The 22870-nt window shown below is 39.0% G+C and overlaps 1 protein-coding gene across 1 annotated transcript in view; it reads right to left on the bottom strand.

Annotated features, from left to right (window-relative positions):
• The window catches only part of tmem163a (transmembrane protein 163a), a 68185-nt gene that overhangs the window by 39258 nt on the left and 6057 nt on the right, over window positions 1–22870 (bottom strand). The window contains exon 2 of the mRNA XM_042425382.1: window positions 19775–19894. Within this exon, the coding sequence (XP_042281316.1) occupies window positions 19775–19894 (120 nt within the window). The remainder of the gene's footprint in view (window positions 1–19774; window positions 19895–22870) is intronic.

The following is a 22870-nucleotide window of genomic DNA, read 5'->3' as shown; positions in this document are numbered from 1 at the left end:
TGACGCTCTCACGCTTCACAACTCTTCACGGACAACTGACGGCTTGAATTTCATCTGAGATCATTTTACTGTTTTGTTTCAATGCATTGCTTGAGCTGAGAGTCTAAAGCAGATAAATTATATCCAGTTATATCATTGTTATATATATTTTCCAGTTATATTAGTCAGTTTATAGCTATAAAATGATTTCACCCTTGCGTCCATCAACCACAATCTAGGATCTAAGTGGTGTTGTGAGGTGTTCTTTCCTGCTGAGGTAGAGAGAGTAAACAGAGAGCTCCTGCCTCGCCAGCATTTTTCACCCATTCATATTAGATTTCTGACTTCTTACATACACACACATCTACAGCACATGATCTGCGCAGCATCTTAGTGAAGCATGACATCCTTCCTGCAGGAGTTCATTTAGTAAAACATTCTGAGTCACTGTTATAAAAGATTTCATACATTTGGAAAGAAAAAATCTGGTTTATCAGCTAGGATCATGATATTTAGACACACATACATACACACACACACTCAAACACGGGCACTCAATGTCATAATCTAAGTACCCTCCACTCTCTGGCAGATCCATGGCTGAAAATTGAGTGCAAATTAGTTCTCTGTCTGTGTGTGTTTGTGCGTGTATGTTGTCCTGATGTGGCCGATGAACTGCTACTAGGGGGATTCAGACAGATTGCGGAAAACACTTATAACCTCTCAAGTTCATATTGCAGCTAAGACATAATCCAAGAAGAAGCTGGTACAATTTCACCTGGAACCAGAGCTGTAGTTCATACATAAACATAAAGAGGATTATCTCAGATACTGAATGGATTTTGCTATGGATCTAAACTTAAGATGCACAAAAGGACTAATTGCTGCGTACTTTGCAACCTTTATCTGACTGACATATTCAAGACACACTCATGTCACGCCTTCTGTCTGACTGCCGTTGTTTTATCTGTCTGCCTGACTTATTCGACATGAGACAATGCTTCGGCTGGGTTGAGCACAAAGGAGGGTTTGTTTGTTTTTATACTAAACTAGAATGAGTGGGTGGTGGATTACTGTCTGGTCATGGCCCAGGAGAGGATACTATGAGTCAGTACAAGAAATAAAAAACCAAAAACAAAAAAAAACCCAGGTGATCCCACAATGTTCAAAAGAAATAGTTTGAGATAGTTTTGAATCCTCTGTAAACAGGGGATGTGCTTAAATGCTATTCCTGATAAAAAAAAAAGGTAGCATTCATCGCTGTTATTACGAACTGAAGGTCAAGCTGATTCAATGGAAGGTCATGCTGCAGCTGCTTTTTCCTCTTAAATGAAATACTGTACAATAGGTACAATACCTGTCCTTTGGTTGAATGCTGTGGAAGATTGAACAACGACAGTATATGGAGAGATAACTGTAACAGAAATGATAATAGCATGAAACTGTGTTGGGGCACTACAGCCAACTAGCAGCTCTGGTTTAGCTGCTGCATGAACAGCAAGATGAGCAACCTCTCTTCCCTTTTTTTCTCATTCTTGTCCTTTGCCACTGTGAACTCAATCGTTCTCTCAGTTCAACGCCTCTCAGTCTGCTGTCACTCATCTCTCTACTTCTTATTGTCTACTTGACTCCACTACCTGGCCTTTCTCTCACCCACCTTCTACTTACCCTCCCTCCCTGTGCACACATCTGCGTTTGCTTACTCTCAGCTAATAAAACCTAAAAATGTGTATCTCTATTTTTAAGTATACAGAGAGAGATGGAGTGACATGGTTTGGTTTCAACAGAAATACCTTGCTGCTCTACAAAAAGATGAAGAAAGAAATGGATATTACCCTTAGTTTTCTTTCATTCTCTTTCTTTCTTTCACCCCATTATCCCCTTCTTCCATCCCATTTACACGTTCAATCAGCCCAACAGAATAGGGCTCAATAAAACATTCATGCATTAAGGGGAAAATTAGGCTTTCCCAGGCCCTTTTCCCTGAGGCTACCTTCACCAGCATATAATTTGTTCCCAGGTAACAAATTGCAGTATGAGGAAGCCCAGGCCTCTTGGTAATGGATCCATTGCAAGCATCAATTTACCATTGATCACGGTGGAACTAGTTGTTGGTTGCTGTGAGAGTTTCACTGCCTGCTCTTTTGTGTTCCCCCTCTACACGAGGCAAGAAAAGCAAGTGGTTCAATAAGAGTCCATTATAAAGGCTCGATCCTTGAACCATTCATAAATTAAAGGGAGTGCTATTACACATGAAAGCCACTAGAAAACAGCAAGTTAAGTGCAATTTTCTGATTTCTGAAGAGAGAGCAGCCAACTGGAGTGGAATGACTGCTGCTATGATAATGAGAAGCAAAACACAGAAAACCAGATCAGGCAGAATATGGATTTAACAGGAGGTCCTATTTAGGTTAATATCCTGAAACATCATTTATCATGCTGTTGTACTTGACACTGGTCTTGACTGGTTAACTTCTGTCAGGTACACCTTAAATGGGAATTCCACTCTAACAAAATGCGGCCATAGAGTTGGACTATGGTAATTGTAGTTTTTGGAACTGGACCCATATCAAGAAGTCTAGTCAGGGTATCTTGGCCTCTACTGCTTCAATTTTGACCCTTTGTTATTTAATCTGTCTCATGAATCCCCCAAGTACAATACCGAATCAGTGAAGTGCTTTGTTTTGTTGTTTTTCAACCATTAGCAGAGAAAATGATGTAAAACAAAACACAACAATAGTGAACCATTTAAGTTACAGACTTAGAATGGATTTCCCTCAGCTATTAACCACCTCACATGGCATTGAATACAACTCTGCTGGCTTGTGTGGTACAGTACAATTAATTGAGCTGCTATAAATATTTAATGACATTCACAAGACTGTTCCTTTCATGTATAGATCACATGCAGCAGTGACCCGATACAAGCTGAAGACGCAGGAGGTGAGAGTATAGAAAAATCCCATACTCACCACCACACCACCAAAATTAATCTGCCAATCAAAATCTTTCATACTGCTTGAGCTGCATTTGCACTTTGACTACCACATTAACACTCAACCTTCAATTTAATATTATTGTTGGCTCGATCTGGCAGCCCTATATAGACAAGACAAGTCCAAACCCCACCAGAAAACGCTTTGTCTATGAATTCAGTGGCGATGAAAATCTGAGCTGCATAGACGTGAGACTAGCTGTGAAATGCTACACCTCGACACAGGATAGGTAGAACATTAAACCACACTGTGTGACTTAACAAGAAACATCCCTAACACACACATACACACACATTCACAGCAGCTCGCACTCTCTTCTGACGTTTATATCTGATCACACTGCACCACCTCACTTCTTTGGCTCGTCAGTGAGGAGTAAAAATAGTCAAGTGGTGCTGACTGATAGAAGATGGTGTGAGGCTGCCTAGAGAGGCTGTCCTATAATTATGCAAATGATTTGACAGCCAAGCAAATACACAGATAAAACACGCCATGGCTTCTGATAAAAATGCCTACCAAGAGTTCCCTGACACATCAACAGCAAGGTGAAGTATGTGTGAGAGAAACAATAAGTAAAAAAAACTGTGTGCAAACCCATACTTGCAATGATTTCTTCCAAAAGTGAATGAGCTCAGTTGTTGATCATTCTTTGTGTTGCTGTGCTTTCATATCATCCATCTCAACATAATAATTATGAATTTTAAAATTTAGTTTTGATGGACAAAAAGAGGTCCACGGCTTTATTCAAAAAAAAAAAAAATGTATATCCACAACAACTGAGTGTCTGTCTCAGTTGAAAAATGAACCATCTCTAACCTGCATCTGACCTGCATCAGCCCTGCAAGGTTTTCAAAACAATTTCTCATGAGAAGGTAATCAATAGTATAGCATTACTGCAAGTAGCTAGGATTTCATTAATGGCCTCATCTTTAAAGCTGCAGCATGTTGGAAACAGGCACCTTCTGAAGTTTAGAAATACTCGCAAATATTTCAAACCCAAATTTTGTCCTTTGAGTGGATAAAGTGGGACAGAGATGGAGAAAACATTTTTTGCAGCAGTTACAGCCATCAGAGAGCTTTTACCTCATTTTTCAGCCTGCTGTGTGCAGCATTTTTTTTAAATACTCACACAAGAAATTAATGTGCATATGGGTGACATCAAAAAGGGCAAGAGTCTACATTTCTATTCTGGGGCTCTACTGGAATATCTTTGCATGATTTATGTTTCAAAAAACTCCTTATTTATCTTATACTGTCCCTTTATGCAGCCCCTCAGTTCAGCCTCTGTCTGAAACAGGATGTTTTAGCTCCTGTCTCTTTAAGGCCCCCCTCCCAATCAGCCATTTCTGTTCTGTTTGGTTACGTAAACAAACAATAGTAGTATGATTTCACTTCCTTTTCTCCTTCTTTACTCGAAAAGTCAACCTCTCAAATAAATCCATACATGATTGAGCCGGAATCTGAATCGAAATATGCAAGTAGACAATGTGAACAACTCATAGAACAACCTTAGCAACAAAGACTACAGAACGGACATCCATTTATGGGCATCCTCGAACAATCTGATGTCAGTTCAATGGGGAAATGGGGGTATCGTTACCTTTTGACTGCCTTTTTGATTTTCAGGGAGCATTTTTACATGTTTTGGAACTCTGACTATGTTTATCATGGATATTGGACATTATAACTATAGAAATGACAGAGAACCTTTAACAATCATATTGTTCTGTTTGCATCAACGTCATGTACTCAAATGAAACCTCCGCTGATGCTTAGTGTAGGAGACTTGAAGGGCTGGAATGACTTTAGCCCATTAACCACATCAAAATCAGGAGGCATGCAGCAGGGTTGTAAATACTAATTGTCCATCACAAACAACACAGGTGAGATCAGAGAGTTAATGTAGTGAAAACCTAAACAGAAATCCATTCAGCATGAGTGCGAGGCTGAGCAGTGATGCTGAGCTGGAAAGAAGACCTTGACAACAGTGGCAGATCTTAAATCTCAGTGTAAACAAAAAGGTTTAACCTCATTACAAAACACCCGAATGTATAAGTGAAGAGAATCCAATTAGTATTACAAAAAAAACATGTTCTAATTATGAAGCCCATCCATGAACCTTCCAGTTCCAGTTTGTTTTTTTTTAATTTTTTTTTTTTTTATTTGTCCGTATCATTAAACAAGTCCTACACTCGATTAACAAAAGCCAGACAGCAAGGCCCTGATATGCTCAAGGAAAAGGTCAACTCCTTCGTGTAAATTAATGTAAGCAGTATGTTGCACAGTCAACATATGTGTCTCTATGTCTGTCTGTTCCAGCATTCGTAGTTTATTTAGGTTAATCACAAGATCTCATGATTGAAGCTGTGTAACAAACCATGCATAATCACTTGGTATCCACTGAACATCAAGGGTTTTCAGCAGAGCACAGGTGTGAGCAAACACACACATACACACATGTTCAAAAGCTTTGCAGTTAGACAGGCACTCACCAACGTCACTCCATTTAAAGACATATCCACAAATGAGCATTAGTGCAAACTGAGTCATTCCTGCTTTGATAAAGAGAAACTTATAATTTCTATGCTGTAGCCATCATTTAATCTCTTTAAGAAGTGCTTGTGGTGCTGGTGTGAGTGATCATGAGGGAGACTATTATTATTTACACAAGTCGAGAGACATTTTATTTGTCATTTGTCAACTCAAACATACTTATCCTGAAAGAAAAAGGTCATCTTCATTTACCCATTCTCATTAGCCAACTCTTTTAATCAGTATCAAATCAAAGATCCCATGCCATGTCACATCGAATGTCTTGTTTTTTCATTCCCCCCTCCCAAAAATAATCATACACAGATGGTATCTGTATTTATTTTGGAAACAACTGCAATGTCTCTGTAGCACATATCAACGCTATCAAATGCCAAAACAGGTCTGTAATTGGAAATTATAGAACGATCTAGGTTACTCTTTTTTAAAAGAGGCTTAATGACTGCGGTTTTCAAAGCCTTAGGGGAAATGCCCGCAAGGAGAGAACTGTTAAGTATTTGCAGTATTTCCAAGAGAAAAGAGAAAAGACATTCACTGCCTTAAACATATCAGTGAATGTTTGAAACCTTTAAATCAGAATTTTGACAATTTTAGGTTTTATTTTATTTAACAAAGTCCTTGTACAGCTACTTCTGTTCAGATTTAAAGATTTTAAAAAATACATTATCTTACTCTAAATTAAAAACAATGTTTTTACTCAATGTAAGGTATGAAAGAAATTGTTGTTTTAGTATCGTTACCAAACCCAAGGATCATATCAGCATAAGTATTGAAAAACTCTAAATGATACTCTGTATCAACTGCTGTAGTTTTGAACTATATTTAGCTCTGCAACATGCATTTACATGGTGGACCCTGCCCCCTTACTCAGGCATTAAAATCTAAAAGCATATATGCTTAATTTCAGAGAAATTACCAAGCCTAATAGAGAAGAAGAAGAATTGCTGTTCTAGTTAAAGGGGAAAAATGAATACAGTGATTTTTGACTCTAACATTATAATCAGCCTTATATAGATTTCATAACTATACCTGCAGAATGACGGCCTGTGAGCACAAACACACACATAAACACAGTGTTATACAAACAGATTCATGCACACATACCAGAGCAAACACCCAAAGGAAACTTTAGTCACTAATGATTAAGATTAGGCTGTAGCTTATATCTTAAACGAATTAAATCCTTGAAAGGGGAGAAAGATTAAGCCTTTTTTTTGGAACTACTTTTTATATTCAGGAAACTTTTTACATTCTATCCCCATATTGGTAATACTTCTAACTGTGCTATTTAAAGAAATATGTTCCTATCTTCAACCTATGTCATTCGCTGGCATGTGAGCATGACAAATGGGTGTATGCCTGTGTGTGTGTGTGTGTGTGTGATTTGTCGTAGTCCACTTGGCGCTGAAGAGGAGGAGGGGAGATGTGACTGAAGCATCTGGTGTGAGAAACCGAGAACGCGGAAAACAACCTCACTGCTGCGCTCAGCGGAGCTTCATAGAGTGTGAATAGCAGGGGATCTGTTTATTGTGACAGTGTGGTACTTCTACAGAATATAGTGTGGTATCAGCACTGTATGATTATAGTTTTGATTAAAGCCGAAGCATAATTTGTAGTTGTAGCAAGTTGCACTGATCCACATGCCTTATTGCATTAACATCCACAGCAGGTACTCACAACTGTGTCTGGTAAAGTTTTACCAAGAACTTTTATAATTAATCAAGAATAAATGAATAAAACAAGTCTCTCTTGAACTGGGGAGTATCTGTTCTTGAGCAGCAGCTAAATAAATTGGTAGCACACACTGCAGTGGATTTATCAGGTATTTTAGAACGTAAAGTCACAGCTACGCAGAGCAACAAACACCTCAGTAACCTCACTCTATCTGTGAGAAGTCAAAGTACTCTTGTCCCCATTCTGTCAACAATAAGATACTATATAGTGATGCTCCATGCTGAAGCCAATAAATCTCACACACAGACCAATTGTCATTCATTATATAATTGCTAATAGATGCCATTTACCAAATACAGTTTCAGCACATGCTGTCAAATCATGGGTTGTAAAAGACGGCATTATCCTGTTCACTTCTTTACAATACTTGGATACAGAAAAGAATGAGATGCTTAAACACTAAAGATTAACATACCAGTAAACAGCCTGTGGCCACTCAGTAGTCTACATTGTCTACTGTTGTTTAAGTGCAAGCCCTCGAAGAATCAAAATAATCTGAGGAATGACTGGAGTAATCACTTACTACTAAGCAGCTATGTGGAAGAAACTATTACGATGCAACCGAAAGAATCACGTGTGATTTTTAACCAGTATAAATCTACCAAGTTCATAATGTGTATGTTTGTTATTTGTGACTGAAAAGTGACGATTTAGTGCAAATTCCTAGACCATCTGATAACAGTGATCCAGTTTGAAAAGACATCTTTTAACGTAATAATAGGTTTTGCTTCAGGCAGCTGGCAGATAAGTTAAGGGAAAGCTCATGACATCTGACATCTGTCTCAAAAGCAGTAATTGAGGGAAATCACAACGATCCTGGAAATGGTTCTCTATGAATGACATGCAGTGTATAAAATTCACCTTGTGGGACCTTTCCCAGTGAAAGTGAAGCAGTTCAAATGGCAAAACATTACATTTGAATGGGAAATTTAGAGGAGCTATCCACTGAGAGTTTGCTGCGCCAGGCTTACTGTTAACAACCGAGCCATAATCCAGTCCTTCCATATCAGACACAGATGTATTTCAACAAGTCCTCCAAATTAAACGACCACACACTGTACATCGTTTGACCATGTGCACTCTAGGAGTGTTTTTTTTACCATCCATCCACCCATCCTCCACCAAATGAGGAAAATTGTCAACTTTTATATATGTCATCTGAACTGCGCCGCTGCTCCTGGTCGTAATTACTATGGCTGCTAGATGGCATCTGTCACTCAAATTTAACTATATGTCGCAACTGACATTACGACCTAATGAGTCATTTTTCTTGGGAGGACAGGTCAGTCTTTTGTATTTATGCTCACACATAAACAACCGAAACATTTGACACATATGATGGATTTGTCCAAAGAAATTTATGAATGATTTGCACAAATTTGGCATAGCCTCTCATCAGACAAAATATATAATACGGAACGGCTCCATCAAACTATATGTGTCCATGAGCAGACATAGAGAGGGGAGGCAAAGTCTCCATTACTAAACCAGACAACATGGGGGCACTGGAGAACAACTCAACTAATCTTTCTAAAACCTATAATTGGACCAACAGTGTCATGAAAAAAGTTATGAGAAGAAATAGAGAAGAAACTGGCTGGCAGAGGTATGGAACTGGTATATTCTTGCTAATTCCTGTACCTCAGCTGTCAGGCAGACAGCATGAAAATGGGCCAAGAGTGAGGTAAACAAATGCATAATTTCGGAGAGGATGTTTGAAGGGGAAACTCAGTGTCCTGCATTGTGTTCTGTCAATGCGCACACATACAGTATATTCAAAAACACACACTAAACCAAACACAGATGCTCAAAAATGTGTGGTAGTTTCAAACTTTGGCTTACCTTCCATATATGTTATGTAAGCCTACATGTACACTAATGTCCCAACCGTACAACGACAGGTCTGCATGTATTTCATGAATGAAAAAATGAAAAATATTACAGTAATTCACATAAGATTCAAAGCTGGGTTCACAGATGAGGCAAACCAGTGCTTTAGCAGCCAAGCTGACTTCGAAGTTACAGCCTCATTTAGTCCTTATAGACTTGTCCCACAATGGTACATGTGCAGTAATACCTCTGACATTTTTAGGAATGACCAACATAGTGACCTTTTGTATAAATGCTGCTGGTTGCAGCTAAAAACACAATGACACATGATGACCATTTGGACTGGACGAAATTAAGTCTTATCCAATTATTTAAACACAATAATGATACACACCTGAAACAGAAACTGTTAGTGCAAAGAGAAAGCACACACACAAAATTAAACCATGCTGGATGTATGGTAATGGGTACAAAAGCAAAGCAAACAAAAGAAGGCAAAAAAAAGAAAAAGAATAAGAAGTAAGTAAATTATTTTACACTATTTAGCCTTGCATTTCTTCCTTGTTTGCAACTTGGCATTTACCAGTAAAAATAGACTGCACATGGAAGGGAAAACAAATGAATAAATGATTGTGTTTTCCACCATGAGACAGACAGTGGGTGGGGGAAAGGTTGGAGTTGGGTGCACGAGTAAGGTGGAGAGAGGGGGGAAGGAAATAGAAGATGGAGAGTGGAAGTTAAAGAGGGAGGAGGTTTGGGCGGAGGGGAGGAAAGGAGGGAAAGCGGGTGGGACCACAGGATTGGGGGAATGAAGCACTGAGAGGTAGAATTAGGGCAAGCGAGGGAGGGTGCGAGAGAGGAGGATATTGGCACGACTGTGTTTCTGCAGCGACTGCCTGGATATGATGAATGGCCTGCAGATACCACTGTACAGCTGAACGCAAACATCTCTATTGTGTACACTCTGCCTTCTGTGATTCATCATTTGTTTTTGCCTTGGCTATGTTATTCTTTCAGATCTAGCAAATGAGATAGTGAAAGCAGTAAGAGTCAGCAAATGCATCTCCAATGACCACGAATGCATCCCGATAATATTACAGCACTTTCATCACAGTATGACATAAAGAATTATTATCATGTGAGCTATGATACTTATAGACATTGTGCGTCTTAGATACAAACATGTCAATTCTTGTCTAGTGTAGTCCATCTTTATTTTGAATAGCAAACTATCTAATTCAAGACACATTGAAAGCACTTCAAGTCAAACCCTACTTTTAAGGATGAGGCTGATGTTACTCTTTATTTTTCTTATTGTCAACAAATCCAATAAAAAAAGACCAAAATCAACTATGCATTAGTCAGTATCTCAGTATTTCCTTCCTGTCTGTGGCCCTCAGCCCCAAACCCAATTGTTCCTACTAAATGCGTGAATCTTTAAAAAACATGTCATGCAAACAGGCATGCACTCGGTTTCCAGTTCCGGTATTAATCATAATGAAGGAATATGTCATCCAGTACAACAGGGTGGCTTATTGATGTGTTGGAAAACACTGGAGGTCTGTAATGACACAGATAAAATAAGATATTTATCAGGCTACACAGGAGATATTTGTTAATAGGATCTATTCATTGTTGATTTTGGTCTTTTTATGGGATTTGTTGTCAATAAGAATATGGCCCACCCTATCCTTTAATGGTAAAATCCAATTTAAAACATTTTCACCACTGTTAAAATAAAGTCACCTACTGGTGATCTACATCATCTTTACATTTAACTTATGAGTCAAACCATTTACAAAAAAACGCATTTCCTTACTTTCCTCTGGTGGTATGTAGTGCCAGATTGGTTTCGGTTTTATTGGCACAGGTTTTGTCTGTCTCTGACATTTTTTTCTGCTGTTACAGTACAATGGAGGTGAAGTGAACTTGTGGTGCTCAAGCCATTAAAAATCACTAGTTACTTGTCATCCCAGAAACAATATTAATCCACATACATCACTATGGAAGAAATAGCCCAAACAAAAAATTGTTTGGTTGACAGTATATTCAATCAATTATCCAGATGTTCAGAAATTAAGTGTCACAGTAACATAATGATTTCACAACTGCTAAAGACCTCTGTTCAGGACAAGCAGGAGAAAGACAAAGTCAAAAAATCTTATGGTCCAACACTGTTGAAACTTCCCCAACAAGGTACTTGCTATGAACACACAATGTAAGAAGATATGGATACAGATATACATTGTATGTCCACTGTAAACATTCCAACAACCACTTTTACCACTTTTAAGCTCTGTTTAGCTCAAATATTTGTAGTAGGTAATTCTGTAGAGTAGCAGATGTATGCAGCTACAGTCACTGATCTGAGTCTTGTGTGAATGGAGACAACAGAGATTAACCTGTGACAGCCCCTCTGGTCTACAAGTCTACAAGTCAAACAAGGGCTGATTGTGCCCTTCTTACCACGTGTTAAAAATGCGGGTTTTTGTGTGGAAGTTGTATCACAGAGCTAACTTTTTATGCATTATCTGGCTCAGCTCCTCCCATATACCGCTACAAAGTCATAGCACAGATAGATATTCATAAAATGATGGTTTATTTATAACTATGTTGGGTTCTTACTTTATGTATCTGGGTTAAATCACATTAATTACAGCTCTACTGCAGAGACAGAGAAAGAAAGAACAAGAGAGAGAGTTGAGGAGGAAGTTCTGTGTTGCTGTCTTGGCCAAATGAGCACTGCTGATATTTTGGACCAGACAAAGCAGTCAGATGAAAAGTGATAGCTTCCTTTTTTTCTTTATTTTCTTTTGTCCTACTGTGTCATTTGCTCTACAGATCTTAATAATTTCTCTGGACTAACTCCATCTCCATCTCAACCTCCTGCTGTCTCACTCCAACTTTCCCTATTTTCTTATTTCACACATTTGTCTTTATTAGTTCCTTCCTCATTTATGTTCCCTTAGTTTCCATCCTGCTCTTACTGTACTTCTTGTTCCCTCTTTTCCTAAATTTTCCCTCTCATTTTCCTGTGTCAACTCATGTCTTTCTGTCCCCTTTTCTCCTTCCTGATCTCTATTATCCCTCTCTCTTCCTCCCTCTTTTATTGCCTCCTAGCACACACTTTCCATCTCCTTGCTCAAATGGTTAAATGGTTGTTGGCAGTGCAACTGATTGATCGTGTGGCAGCCTATTAGTCCAGAGTCCAGCTCCTATAGCCTCCTAAAAGGCCTGGAAGGCCATCTGAAAATCATCCTTGTTGTTGTGCAGGCTTTTGCCCAGTCTGAATATGGTACAGCTTTTCCAGTGGCTGCTTAGCAAGCACAACACAAATGCAACACAAAAGCACACAATGCAGAAATCCAATTTTACATTACCTGGTAATAAAAACAATATCTATTCAATGTACTTACACAACTTGTACAACACAACTTGGAATTTCCAATAAGATACAAAAGGCAGGCAAAACACTCGAGGAAATGTGCAATTCTTAAGATTGTTCATTAAAGCTGGAGTGCACTGTTTACAAGGTCAATCAGCAGCCCCCTATATGTAACGGATCATGATTGTTTGTCTTGCTTTTGCTGTCTTTTAATAAGATTTTAAAACCAGGTAGAACATACAGTATGTCACGGCTGAGCTCTCAGACAGCAGTGAGTGGAGCCCCATTGCTAAAAGCTACTGATTCTCTCAGTGACAACAGTGCTTCATTATAGTCAGTTCAGTTTGTGTTAATGATTTGTTCATACATGTACTGAATAACTCTTCTTCTTTGGTAAGTGGCCATGATAAGTGAGGTAATACAATCCAAGGTGTCCTGCTAAAATAATGCAAATTTGCTTCAATTTTGCCATTCTTCACCTGCATCTTGCACATCATTATTTTAGAGAATAAGAGAATAATATATATATATATAACAGCACAGAGTATTGTCTTGGGACTAACATTTAGTGTCTAAGACCCTTATTTGCATAAAACAACAGAAATAAACAAACATGTGAGGGTCATAGTGCTGCTGCAGAATCACTTTGGATTTTTTTTAATTTTTCATTTAAGTAGAGAATCAAAGGAAATAGTTGTCTTTGTATGTTTCCCTAAATCTTAGGACAAAACCCTTAATTTATTCCATCACATTTGTCCACACAGATCCACATCTGTGTGCTCACATGCCTTACTGACATGATGTCATCTTGTGGTTTCCTGTGTTTGTCAATCATGTCTGTCTTTTAGTGAACTTTCTGATGACTCCTTGAAATTCTCTTCCAATTGAAAGCTCACAGCTCACAGCTTTCAGGAGAAATTGTGTACCAAGTTTCATTTTATTTAAGACAACAGAAATATCATGTTATAATGTTACTTTACCCCTGTGGGTAGAATTGTAGGAAATGTTACACACTTGTGCAGTGTGACTGTATGTACAACATTCTCAAATTTGGTTGCAAACCATTTAGCATTGAAGAGTTATAGCCCGTTAAGTGCATCAGGCAACACCTTCATAAGGTCATCTAATTATGGTATGTACCAAGTTTGGTGATGATTAGAACAAATATGTGCTAAAATAAGCAAGAATTGTGTTTACCAAAAAATCAAAAATGGTGGAAAATTTTTTCAGGCGCAAATGAGCGTGGCCAATATCAGTCGAATCAGCTTCAACCAAGGAACAAACTGTGAAAATATTGTTTTGCCACACCTCACAGTTCATAAGTTATTAGCCAAAACATGAAACACATAATAACTGACCACATGGTGGCACTATAGGTACCATATTTTAATAAATTAAGCATTTCCACAAGGGGCAGCTGTCCAAAAAATATGAATACTTTAGCACATTTAGTTTTTGAGATATCAACTTTAAAACATTCCTCCTATAGACTTACCATTACAGATTTTAATACTTGAACATCTTGATATTTGAATGGTCTGTCACTGTAAGTACGCAGAAGAAGTTAGTGACCGAAAAATGTACAGAAAAAAAGGAAAAAAAAGAGAGGAAGGAAGAAAGAAAGGAAGGAGGAAAGAACAGAACAAAGATAACATACTGTGAGAGCTTCACTATAATAATAATACATTTAATTTGTACCGCACTTTTGATAGTGAAGTAGTAGTTTCATAGTGAAATTCAAAGTGCTACAATATTAACAACATAAAATACACAACATAAAGAAAATAGTAATGAGTTAAGATGAAAAAGCCTTCCTGAATAGAAAGGTTTTTATGCCTTTTTCAAAGGAGTCTAGGCTCTGTGCTGCCATCAGATGGTTAGGAAGGCTGTTCCACAAGCATGGTGCAGCAGAGCAAATGGTACAGAGCTTAGTACTGGGGGTCCAGAGGAGCAAGCTGCTGGCAGATCTGAGTGTGTGGGTGGAGGTTTGTGGAATGATCAGTTCCTGTAGGTAGGGAGGCACATGTCTGTTGACAGATATGTGTGTGAGTAGCAGGACTTTGTAGTCAATCCTGAAGGAGACAGGGAGCCAGTGCAATCAAAACAGAATTGGTGTTATATGCTTGTGTTTTCGCACTCTCATCAGGATCCTGGCAGCACTGTTCTGAATGTACTGGAGCTTCTGGATGCTCCTGCTTGGGATCTCTGTGAAGAGCGCATTGCAGTAGTCCAGTCTTGAGATAAAGGCATGGACCAGTTTCTCTGCATCTGACAAGGTTAGAGAGGGGCAGAGTTTGGAGATGTTTTTGAGATGGTAGAAAGAGGTTTTGCTAGATGTCTTATATGGTCATCAAAAGTCAGCTGAGGGTCAAACATAACACCCAGATTAGTGCATGAGGAGGAAAAGGGGTGAGATGAGGTATGGGGGATGACTGAATCTGGTGTGGAGTGCCAACAAGGAGAGCTTCAGTTTTGCTGCTGTTTAACTGGAGGAAATTTGTGCCTATCCAGGCCTTTATCTCCTGAAGACAGGTGCTGAGGTATGACTTGGCTGCAGAAGGGCTTGGCACAGTTTTGATGTACAGCTGGGTATCATCAGCATAGCAATGAAAAGACATCCCATGTCTGCTGACGACACGTCCAAGGGGGAGCATGTAGAGTTTAAACAGGACGGGGCCGAGAACCGACCCTTGCGGAACACCACAGGTGACAGGGAATGATCTAGCTCTGCATTGTCCCAGTGAGACATCCTCTTTTGGTAGGACGGAAACCACTTAAGTGCAGAGTATGATAGTCCAGTGGTGGTGTGGAGGCACTCTAAGATGACAGTGTGATCCACAGTGTCAAATGCAAGGATAATCAGGAGAGAAGGGGACACTGCATCAGCTGCCATCAGCAGGTAATTCACAAACTTGAGCAGAGCTGTTTCAGTGTTGTGTGCTGAAAGAGAACCTCACTGAAATTTTTCAATAGGTCGTTGCATTTAGGGTGGTCCTGAAGCTCAGAAGCAACCGCCATCTCCAAAAGATAGGGCTGTAGGGCTGGCAAGAACTTCTGGGTCCAGGGTGGGGTTCATGGGGAGGGGGCAAATGACTGCAACCTTGAGGGCAGATGGAACACTACCAGTTTGGAGGGCGAGGTTGATAGTTTGGGTGGTCAGGGGGCAGAAAATGGGAATGTATATACTTGTGTCCAGGGCAGAAGTACAGGGTTTCATCTTCCTGAGGATTTCCTCAATGTGTTTCTACCTGACACCAGTAAAATGGAGTAGAGACAGTGAGCTCCCAGACAGAGGGTCAATGACAGGAGGAGGCAGAGAGGAAGAGGATGGATGTTGTTGACCTTGGCTCTGAAAAAGTCAATGAAAGTGTATCGCTCTGCTGTAGCCTCAATTGATGAAGATGATTGTGGTTTCAGGAGATGATTTATGGTGAAAAAAAAAGATGTTTAGGGTTGCCAGGATTGTTATTAATTAGGTTGGTGTAGAACTGTGACCAAACATCTTTAAGGGACTCTGAGTAAGTCCTTTGATGTTCATGGAAGGCTGGTTTATTGACAGCAGGGCCAGAGTGTCTGAAGCATCGTTCCAGGGCACGTCCAGCTGTTTTTATTTTCCGTGGGTCATGAGTGAACCAAGGAGCAGAGCGTGAAAAATTGAATGTACCACTTTAACAGGTGAATAGCTAGCCAAGCAAGCACAAAAGACACCTTCTCAAGAAAGGTTGCGAGCTAACACAGAGCAGCCATTTATAAACGAGAAAAGGATTGGCCTTGAACACTACATCCTGTCTAAATGTTAAAATACTGCTTGGTCACAAAAAGGCAGAGGATCTTTGCAGATTTCCTTACAGAGAGAAAAAAAGGAGAGGCGGAGAGAGAAAAAGAGAAAAGCAGAGCAAAAAGCTAGAAAGGTTGGCAGAAACAGAATGAAAGATATATAAGTAGATAAAGAGGATTTTGACTTTTACCCCTCTTTATTATAAGTAATATTATATGTCCTCTGGGGGAAAACTCTCCCCTACACCCTGGACAGTTTGATTGAATCAATTAATTTGGAGTTCTGATCTCTTAGAATATAGTGGAACTAGTAATCTCTGTAAATACAAAAAGAGAAAAAATAAAGGGGGCAAAGAGAGAGAGATATCGTGAGAAAGCACATAAATAAGAGGTAAACAAAGTATAGAGGAAGAGGAAACAAGCTGACGAGACGTAAAAGATAAAAGATGGCGAGAGAGAAACTAGGGCACAGGCAGAAGGAAACAGCACGCTGGTGTTCTTTAAAGTTGAGCCATCACAACCACTAAATCCCCGATGTTGCCTGCCAGGACTCATCCCGCCTCGTCCCTTGGTACCATCGCACTTTTCAGAGCTTCACGCCACACCTCCATATCCATCTGTCTCTCACTCTCTTCCCCCTCTCTCTGCTCCCTCTGCTCTCTTTCACTAAGTTGTCTCCTCTTCACGCACACAGCCCCTCTCCCTTTCTTTCTTTCCTATGCTGCATTAATTTATTAATTACTTAACCCAGAAGCCCCGACCCGTCCTCTCAAGGCTGCAGTTACGACTGGCAGACGAGTCTGTCTACACTTCCCTGCACGCTTCCCTCCATTCACTCACTCTTGCCTTTTTTTCCCCAGTAGCCAGGCTGTCTCTGTCCCTAAGTTTCAGTGGTTCAAATTTTTGTGGGTTAGAGGCCAACAGAGTAATCAGTTTGGCCAATTAAACGGTGCTGATAGGACGTTTTACAAATTATTGGAATCGGCAAAACTTGGCTCTGACAGTGGCCAATGGCTGCACAGCATGTACGTCACTGTTGGTGATATTGGCTGACGGCTTTTTCTTGCTCCAAACTACACACAAAACCATTCTCGGTGTGTCTACTTTGTGTTTGTGTTTCTGCTACCATGCTTCCTTGCAATGGTTTCACTTGAATAGAAAATATGAATCAATCCATACCATCCCCTAAGAAGGGTATTCATTTGTGACAGTGTTCATATTAGAGTTTGAGCAGGACGAGGATGTTGCTATGTGAAAATCGTTTTAGGTTCTAGGCTCTCTAAAGTCCTTCATAAAAAACTGCATTTCAAGTATTTTCACTAAAGCCCACGTTTTGCCCTTGAATGCTGTGTGGTCAACTGAAAGCACTACTGAGGATGGCATCTGGACTTTTTTGCCAAATTAAAAATCTGTGTCCTTTAATTGTGTGATTTTTTTTAAAATATGCAAGTAGTCTCATTTAGGTCTCTTTCTTTGGTAGTTTGTTTTGGCAGCTGGAATGCTTAAGTTTATGCCCATAGACAAAGGTTTGAATAAATTATTGTAGGGCACATTGTGACTTGAATCTGATGCTTAGCCAGGATGACAAAGCAACATCCTGTGTTGCACTCACAGCAGTACAGTACGTGATAGACATCCTCTATATCATAAGACAACAAAATGTGTGTTGAAACTGTTGCTTCATCCTTTCATGACATCAGGGGGCCTCTAAACCTCTAAAAATGCATCACCAAGCAGACTCTGCATGAAAACAATTTGTTCCAGATCCGAGGTTGTAGGATTCAGTTACAAAATACAATACATGCATGTTTATCCCACAGTAAAGGGAACATCAAAGCAGTGAAAGACTTCCGTTGGAAATCAGACCGTACATATCAGACACTTCCAGCAAAAACACTATAGCTCTGTGTTAAAGCTCTCAGGGTGAAGCTGAATGAAGACTAGGAATCTGCTGCTCTGCACCCGTCTCTTACTTTAATACTTAATGGGGTTTGACAAACCTATTTTAGACTGATGAATTCTCAGACTATGTCCTTGTGTTAGTATAACAATATACACCTATCAAACCATTGTTAATTACACGTTTTTAGGGAACAGTGGCCATTGAAATGTATGAAAAATGTCTGTCTCTTACTTGCAACTACACTGTGCCTTCTTCAGATGAGTACTCACCAAATAGATCATCGTATATGTCACATTTACCTTCAGGGAATCAATCTTATTCCCACCTAAATGGCAAGGAGCCTTGAAATTAGGACATAGTAGCTCAAGATGGAAGTATGAAAAATTCAGATATGGATCAATCACCCACTGAAGAACGGTACCAATAGACCATAAACCTGGACATTAGATCATCAGTAAGAGTTCGGCAAATTGTCTCAAACAACACGATTGTTAACTGTAACTAAAAGCAGAGGCCTAAGGCAGCACATTGTGAGGTTTACTGTGAGGCTGCAGAGTTTCTTATATATTCCTATGTGAATAAATGAATATGTGAACAGCATTTCTTTTAACATTTTGGGCAAGAAACACTCCTCCAACATTTCAATTGTTTTGAATTGCCCCAACAAATACTACTGATGTAACACAGCCGATGAACCAACAGTGTTTCTTTGTATTACATTGTATGAGGCACCAAACCAAATTTTCTAAATAACAGGTATGAAAGCACAGAGATACTTTTGAGCTTTCAAACTTAAGTGCCGTGATTTATTAATCTGCTTTTGTGTACCTCTGACCTTCATGTCAATGTGTTCAAAAGGCGCATGCTCTTTGTCGTCATGCAGTTCAAAAAAACTGTGTGTGATCTGTTTATAATATGCTGATTTCAAATTAGTGACACATTACGTGTGCTTGGCTGACATTCAATTTTCCTTACTTTCATAACTGAATAAAAAAGGGCTTCTAATTTCTACACACGCAATGTGAGGCTCGTTGGACACACTGAAAGAATCCATTGAAAATCTGTCCCTGATGCACTGTTAACCATGGAAGCAATTAGTTGTTTTCTCATCAGTTTTTTTCATGTGCCTTTGTATTAGTTACATACACAATTGTTATTTACTTGTTCACTGGCTGTCTTTGTTGAGGCTCAGAATATCTAACAAAGAGCTGCTGTTTATCCTGCAGATATATAAAATTGAATTGTATATTTGGTTTTAGGGTTAATTAGGGTTAGTTTTGTTTAAATCAAAAATAGCAGATGTGAACTTAGTCTCAACTATACAAATAATAAAAATACAAACTATAGTGATTGCTTTTTACCTTTGTGGGACAGTGCAACTCAATCCTTCTGTATCTTTTCCAATTCCACATTGTAAGAGAGAGGTTTGTAAAACCACTTTCAGCATGTTTGCACCAATACTACAACAGATGTTTCCATGACAACATCCCCTCTTAGTCAACAGGGAAGTGGGAAATAAACTGCCACAATCTGTAACTAACTTACACTACTGGATAGTGCAGTTCTTGTTGCATACTTGTACTTATTGTATGATTATGACTTAGAATTTTAAATGCTTACTGAAAGCTGCCACAGCCAGTATGAGAGTGACCACGATGGAGATCCAGGAGACCCAGAGTGCCTTCTTCCTGTAGTTCTGAGCCTCGTGGGGCTTCAGGCGCATGCTGCTCTCGAGGAGACCTGCAGTGAGACACGTAAACGTACTTACAAGGACAATTCCTTCTTTCTTTTCATCTGCGGTTTGCAATATTCATTTTATGCAACAGAATGATTATAACAGGCAGCCAGAGGTCTTGATTTTTCCCGAACACAATGTAAGTGTTCATTTGAACTTTTCAAATACTTGGATAGAAATAAAACTCTCTTCAATCTTGACTAATCAGTACTTGGCTCTTTGAAATAAAAACCTGTGTGCTTGCCCAGTACTCCCAGAGAGCATTCCTGTAATGCTGATCTTCAAATTCTGTTGCCCAATCTATGTATATGTTGGTTAATTGCAGCATTTCAAATGAGTAATCATATTCTGGCTCAAAATGGTGCATCGTTTTGTTCCTGACTATTATGACCAATAAGGCTGATACTGTAATATGGTGTAATTTGAAACAATATACAAAACTGACCAAATAATACATTATAATGTGTGTAATACAGTATATTGAAATTATCAAGGAGACTACCATGTGATTGCATTTCATAATATTTAGGTTATGGCTAAAAGTAAACTCTCAATGGGTATTTCCAGTGGGAAAACATGCAGGACTTCTGGAACCAGCGGTCTGTCCCACTTCTCCAGTCTATTTAACCTCAAAGGAAAAGTCTGTTTTCAGTTATCCCCAAAGAAGGTAAGAGATAAGGCTCTGCTGCAGATAAATGCTCCTTGAGACGACTGTCCACTGAAATGTTTTGTTGTTGTACCAGTTAAAATGAAACCACTTCTAGAAGCCCAGAAGACCTGTCAAGGGGTAATTATCACTGCTCGGGAACTGTTTCTTCTTCCGCCCATACATCCTCCAATTAGATAATCTTCTTTGCCTTTCAGGAGAGCAGCGGACCACACAAAACATTGTGTAATCCCTGGGGATCCTTGTTATACTGCAGATTACAGGTCATGGGTGAGGTATGCCGTAGCACAGGCATAGCTTCTCAAGTTCAGCTTTCTTTACTGGCCTTCACATAACATAAACAGAACTCCTGTCAGCTGCAGAATACATAAAGTAGTCCCTTGAGCTAATACAAAGAAACAAGCAAATAAACCAACAAAACCGAACAAAGTGAGTCAAAGTGATCAATAAAAATTATTTTTGATGCAATTGCTTGTGAGAACCAGATAAGTCTGCCTTTGTAAACCAATGTTCATAGCTTTTTAAGTCACAGTTCATCTCTAATGTCTAACACACTAAACAGAGACAGAATTATAGCAGAACACCACTCAGTCTAAACATCCACTTGCATTTCTCTAATGGCTCACAGCTCTGTTGCTGTGCCTGAAGTGTTTGCCCGAAGACACAGACAAAACAGCCCAGACTCTGAAGTGCCTGAAGCTGTTTCCATGCCATGAAACGTGAAGCTGGCTCTGCAGATTCATGCAATATTTATAAGTCTGAACTTTTACATCCAACAGGGCTTTTAATGCTATCAGTTTCATTCTTTACAGAAATGTATTCCAGGGACTATCATAGTCGCCAGCTGGGACACAGAAGGTGTTTCCTTTTCAGGTCGCTAGCTTGGCTGTAAAAACAAGCAAACAATGGTATCTAATGATGGGAGAAGGCAACCTTTCAAGCTACTGAAGCAAATGTTCTGGATACATTTTATTAATAAACGATTTGGAATCTTATGTAGGGGTAGTCTCTTTGATCTGTTTGACTTAGTATGTATAATTTTCTGAGTTCTATTTTAAGATTTTTACACATAAAAGGGCATTTATGTGCCACTGCATGCCATTTATTTGTACATTAAACAATCTAGTGAATGAAAGTCATGAACTGAATATGTAATATTGTGATGAAATGTGAAAAATTATGGAAAGAGTGTAAGGAATTTCATGAGGAAAACAATTTGTATAAGTGTTTTGTGATATTGAGATATTTTTGTACTCCACTTCTCAAGCTTGGGTTGATTTTTTTCTCACTGGCACAGATGAACAAATGAAGGAGCTGCAACATTATACAGGCTGCAACATTATGCACAAAATCCTGAAAATGCTTCCACACAAAAGACTTTCACCTCTTCCTGGCTCCCTCCATTTTTTCCAGATCATCTGAATTTCTCTGAATATTGCATCTCTCTCCATCTCCTATGGGAAAACCCACAGAACTGGGTCATTTTCATTTTAAATATTTAATTGTAAATATTTGTCCTGTTCTGCAGAAAAGCTGGAATCTTACAAAACTCATACAAATTAGCCTCGAACCTTTGTTGAGAAGTTATTCAATGCCATTCAAAATCATCTCAACTTTATGTATATTTAAATAAAATAAACACCAGGGATAAGAATAATATAAAACCAATGATTAAAACTTAAATACTAAGGCTATACAGTAACATTACTGCAAACTGAAAGCCAGATTAAAAAGATTCTAATATCAGAGGCAGCGTTTCCACAGTTTAGGGGCATAAAAACAGAAGGCAGCCTCACCGGTACTTTTATGGGACACATGAGGAACATTTAATAGAAAAGCGGTGGAGGACCTTAGTGATCCGGCTGGAACATAAAATGAAAGAAAATCTACGGAGCAAAGTCATTTAAAGCTTTATAAACAAATAAAAGAACTTTAAAATCAGTTCTAAAAGATACATTTAGCCAATGCAGAGTATTAAGCAGTGGGGTGATGTGATCCATTTTCATTGTTTTAGTCCAGATTCTGGCTGCAGCATTTTGAACTAGCTGTAGTTTTCTTGTACACTTTTTGGGGTAATCCAGTAAAGAGAGAAGAAAGAGAGAATTACAGTAGTCTAAACAAGTGGTAATAAAAGCATGAATGAGCATTTCAGCATCTCTCTGAGTAAACAATGGTTTTACTTTGTTGATATTCCTGAGATGAAAAAAGGATGTTTTCGTGACCTTGTGTTTTAATTTGTTTGCTAAGACCACCAAACATTGAGTGAAGTTTTTTTTCTCTGATGCTTTGGGTAAAAGAATCTTATTTCTTTTTC

This window comes from Thunnus maccoyii, chromosome 11 (genome assembly GCF_910596095.1).
Source record: "Thunnus maccoyii chromosome 11, fThuMac1.1, whole genome shotgun sequence".
In the NCBI taxonomy this organism is placed as follows: Eukaryota; Metazoa; Chordata; class Actinopteri; order Scombriformes; family Scombridae; genus Thunnus; species Thunnus maccoyii.
This window is presented reverse-complemented; position numbering and strand designations above follow the sequence as displayed.